The sequence below is a fragment of the Bidens hawaiensis genome, unplaced genomic scaffold (assembly GCF_021521415.1).
Source record: "Bidens hawaiensis isolate Kalapana, Puna unplaced genomic scaffold, B.hawaiensis_p1.1 tig00063316_1, whole genome shotgun sequence".
In the NCBI taxonomy this organism is placed as follows: domain Eukaryota; kingdom Viridiplantae; phylum Streptophyta; class Magnoliopsida; order Asterales; family Asteraceae; genus Bidens; species Bidens hawaiensis.
Window position 1 is genome coordinate 54975 of NW_027501318.1, and position 5188 is coordinate 60162.

Below are 5188 nucleotides of genomic sequence, written 5' to 3' on the forward strand. Positions count from 1 at the left end.
AAAATCTGGGTCATAATCAACTATTATACATTAATCAACAAAACAATTTTTAGTTTTTTCTGTATAATTCGGTTTCAGGGAATTACCTTAACCACTTTACCATTGAATTCCACCATGGAGAAGATTTTAGGAAATATCTAGAAACTAAATATAGGGGGGTATGATTACTGTTGTCAACAGAGTAAATGCATACTAGTATTTGAGGTTGCTCGATGGTTTTGGGCTTGAATTATGCTCTTCAGGGTTATAAACAAAAAACATAAAAAATAAAAAAAAATGAATTAAATTGAACATTAAATTGACAAATTTTCAAACTTTGGACTGAATTGGCAAAGATATCAAACCACAGGGACTAAAATGACCATTAACTCAAAATTAAAAGAAGAAAGACAAAAATACCCTTAAACTAATGGCATAGCTGGATGCTGTTAGACGGATGAAACGTAATTGGCTAATATTAAAAACTATGAGGACTAAATTAACAAAATTAAAAATTTTGGACTAAAGTGGCGAAAGCAGCAAACCACAGAAACAAAAATGGTCATTAACTCTCCATTTTATATAAAACTTATTAGACCATAAGATACTTTAATATCTTGTCAATTTAAGACGGCCAATTAATTAAGAAAGTAACTAAACAACTAACTAACCAAATCACATGAATTATTAAACCACTTGCAAAATGCTTATTTAAAAATCTACAAAATCTTCTGATTTAATGTCGGTTTTGACAGTCCCCGTTGTAAGACTTGGAACAATAATACACTCACTAGTCACTACTCTACATATGAATCCAGGCATCTAGTAATTGGTTTATCCATTCCTTGATTACCATAAGTTTCTTAGTTCGAATGATAGTGAAAATATTTATCTTACAAATATGTGGGATGTGACGAAACTACCGTGGTTCTACATTTTTGTTAGAAAATTAGGCCCTTGATCAAACACACGACAACTTGTTCAACTCTTTTAATTATTAACAATAACTCTAACCCCCTATTTATACTATACCCATACTAATCCTAACCCAACTCATTATATATTGAATAAATCAATAACCTATCCCTTAGTTAAATATAAAATACTTAATTAATACTTCACCAAGAAAAATCATTATTCTATTTTGATCTTTATCTCTTTAATTTAGTAATACTTTTAAAATTAACTATTTGTCCATCTGTTAGAGGGGTTCTAGAAATTTTTTCTTTAACATTTTCACTCTCCTTATATATCTATAGAATTTAGAAGTAACTTACATTAATAACTTATGTTCACGTCGTTGTTGATCTTCTAGAGTAATAGTTGACAAAATTTGTCACGATTTTGTTTAAACTATGACGGACAATATTCATTTGTGTTATTTAAAATTAGTTGAATACTTCCAAGTCCAAACATAACCTTAAAATTGAGATAAAACAGTTGGGCTCCTATATAACTTTAAAATAAATATACATTGTTTCCAAGAAAAAAAATGGCAAAGTATTTCCACGCGGTCTGTTTGGTATTATTGTGGTGTTTATTGAAGGCGCGGACGAAATGATGTTTGACGGCTAGGTGATAATGGTGGATGGTGTGATGGGAAACGTAGAACTCTTAGTTACTTTTGGGTTAGAAATAGAGCGGGTGGAGGGTATTTATCTTGGGAGGATTGGTGTAGATTTAAAGTGTATTAGACGAGATTGTATTTTTGGTGTTTCTTGTTGGTGGGTTCTCGGACCGTGGTCTAGTTTCTTGCTAGGCCCCAGTTGATTTGTATTTTGTTATTTTACTAAATGCTTTATTGTCCGTTAAAAAAACATAACTTTATAATATAAGAAAAATAAAGAGTGAATTCGCATTTAAAAACATTAAATTAATTAGGAATATAAACACACACACAATTTGCTGGAAAAAGGAAGGGATTGCATCTATATCGTAGAAGGCGAAGAATGACTTGGGGTTCAATTGTAATCCCGTTCAGTTAGTTGACTTGGTGGGACATTAATACTCCCGGTTTACTTTGGATTAAAAGTAGATCGAGTTCATCAAATATTTCTTGGAAAGTTTGGAGACGTTTTAGTATGCAATAGGCTGGGAGTTGTTCTCCAGTTTAAATTTGTTTGATGGGTTGTATAGAGCGGTGTATCTATATGTTTGGTGGATATAATTATTTGGCTAGCGTCTCACTTGACCTGTTATTAATATATTTTATTGGACGTTTAAACAAAAATATAAACCTAAATAAAATTGCTTTTATTCAAAAGACATATATATCATCATCAACATCCATCATCATCATCATATCATAATATTTGAAAACATTATTATTTAAGCAAACATATTAGTATCATCATGACCATGAACAAAGCACCCACATCAACACACATAAAAACTCACATAGTAACTTCTAGCCATGGATATACCTCCTGCACACAAAATATAATCAGATGATCAAAACATTGATTCAAACGGAAACTATCAGGTTGGGTAACGAGTCAAAACATTTAACTTTTTTTTTCATATAAATAAAACAAATCGGTTGGGTTGACAAACTTTCAAAAATCTTTAAATGTGTCAAGAAACACTTACAGAAAGGCGCGGTAGTCCATCTCTGATTATCGCCCTTTGTCCACTTATAGAGATAAACTTTGGTGCCGTCACGAACACCACCATGATCTTTATCGCCATGCCAGGCGTCTACATTGAGCTTGATATGATTAACCATCCTTACTGCGTGAAAGCCATCGCCTAGATCCTTGCTTTGGGTCCAAAGAACCGATTCATCCAGCTTATCCGGATTGTAGTCCACCAGCTGAATCTGCACAAACATTCACATATACATGTTTGTATGATAAGGGGGTGTTTTGGAATTGGGACTTTGAAGTGATTAGAATCAATTTGTGACTAATAAAAATATATTATTCACCAATTAAGCAACATCATACACGTGGCCTCACTAATATTTTTCTCGGCTATAGACAAGTTGTCTCTTCTACGTCTAGGAGAGAGCCAGATCACCAAGTTTCCGACTACACAAGAGCCAGCTCCGCCAAAGTTAGAGAGAGCCGGGCTACCAATTTTTTGGCTACACAAGAGCTAGCCCTGACTCCTATGTAGTCAACTAAGGTGTTTGTTGGCTCTCATGTAGCCGAGATAGTCCACATGTAAGATGTTGGTTGGATATTGTGTTGACTCAAATGTTATTTTTATTTTTTGTTATTCTAGGCATGTGCAAGGGTGTTTCGATCTCTAGCAAACGATCTGAGGTGTCAATCTTTGAATGGGTCTTTTTAGATTTGATTATTTTTTTTAAAACACAACGCGGCGACTTTTTTATAAACAACTTGATCAACTTGACTATTTTGAAGATTTTCCGTTATAATTTTCCTTAATTAATAAAATTACTCTATACCATATCACTTTTTAAGTTCTTTCTATTTATTTCACATTCAAAGTTAACTAGTTGTAACCGAACAAGAACACTATACTAACACTACAAACTAATCACTGCTACAACTGGAAAAGATAAAACCCCTAAGCATATTATAATTTAAAGATCATATTCAAATCAAATGGACTTATGACTGTATATGAGTTCGTACCGGCTTCTCAGCACCGGTGGCGTGTTTGAGCGCCTGTCCGGTAGCTTTGTTGACCAAAGCAAAAGAGGGGAAACCCTCTTCATCCTTCACTCTTGTGCTAAATTTCTCTTCCTTTATCCAGTGCTGTGTAACAATTCAAATATTAGCTCAATCTTTCATATGAAATCAAAAAGTTTTCTAGATATTAGTTGTGAGTTCTAGGGGGTAAACGAGCCGAGCTCGGCTCATTCTGACTTATGAGAGCTCGATCCGGCTCGAGATCAGCTCATCTTCTTTCACTCTTTTTATAAAGCTCATGAGTGGTTTTTCAAGCTCGAGTTTAACTCAGGCTCGACTAATTTACTATTTAATAATGTACATACATATACATATTTATATATTTTTGAGAAAAATCTAAACAAGCATAACCTCTGCTTGAGAGTTCGTGTCATCGTGTGCAGTGTGAAGTAAGTTCACAGTCGGATATCCGGGCGTTTCGGACAGTGGATTTCACTACCCGAATCCAAAATTTATGATATCCGAAGCTCGGATAGTGAACCGGATATCCAAAAAAAAATAATTATTATAAAAAATAAATTAATGGGGTGTTTGGGATTGCTTATTTTCACCAACTCATAACAACTTTTGAAAATTAATAAGGTGTTTGAGATTGCTTATATTGTTAGAGAAAAAGTTTCTTAAGTCACAATGTTGTAACTTATTAACTTAATAAAAAATTATAAGGAGGTAAAATAAGGAATCCCAAACACGCCCTAAAGAACTACTTTTAAAAATATTTCGGATAACGATTACCTAGGGCCCACTCCTCCAAGGACTAAAATTATTTTTATATATTTTTAAAGGTTTTTAATTTTAAATATATTTGAGGCCCCAATTTTTCTACTCTACCTGGGGCCGCCGGATTTTCAAGGATTCTCAGGGACGGTCTTATAAGGCATGAGATCGGGCTCAACAACTAAACGATTTTATTTAAGGCTTGGCTTGTTTTGATCTTTTTATCGATCCGATCTCATGGCGTTTGCACTCCTAGTGAATTCAAACAATAAGATAATACCTGATGATGGTCGGACGGGTTGGTCGGAGCAAGAACAGCTTCACCATTACGGATAGTGAGTGAGTAATCAGGTTTAGCCTTGCAAAAAAACCTAACAGTGGGTTTATTATCAGTGTACACAGGAGTGTGGTGGGTGGTGTTCACATGGTGGACCGGTTCAGCATGGTGAACCGGTTGTGGTGGTTGGTGGTGGTGAGACTGGTGGTGGTGATTCATATTGTGGTTAGGTAGTTGAAAGTTGAAAGAGGTGGTAGGTGGTTTAAATAGTAGGAGTTGAAAGATATTAATATTTTGGACGGTGGGAATATTGGTACCCATGATGGTGTCATTATTGTTTTGTTTTGTCATGATGTGGCCACGTGGTAACACTTAAAAAACAATGATTGTGTTGGATTTAGGTTTCTCTATCTTCTAGATGGTATAATAAGACTTCTAGTGTTCTACGTTTGTCGGTGGGGACTAAGTTTAACTAACGTACTTGTCTACACTATACAAAATTTGAACTATCCGTCTTTAAGTCTTTAAGATAGAAGAGAGACACCGTACGATTAGA

At 34.4% G+C, this 5188-nt stretch overlaps 1 protein-coding gene across 1 annotated transcript; it reads right to left on the bottom strand.

Annotated features, from left to right (window-relative positions):
* Nucleotides 1–2242: 2242 nt before the first annotated feature.
* LOC143603888 (ricin B-like lectin R40G3) lies at nucleotides 2243–4866 on the bottom strand. Its single transcript, XM_077080552.1, has 4 exons — nucleotides 4636–4866; nucleotides 3582–3704; nucleotides 2569–2797; nucleotides 2243–2405 (listed from the first exon to the last, which is right to left on the bottom strand). Coding segments are annotated over exons 1-4 (570 nt in total). The 5' UTR covers nucleotides 4852–4866; the 3' UTR covers nucleotides 2243–2403.
* Between the last annotated feature and the right edge of the window lie 322 nt (nucleotides 4867–5188).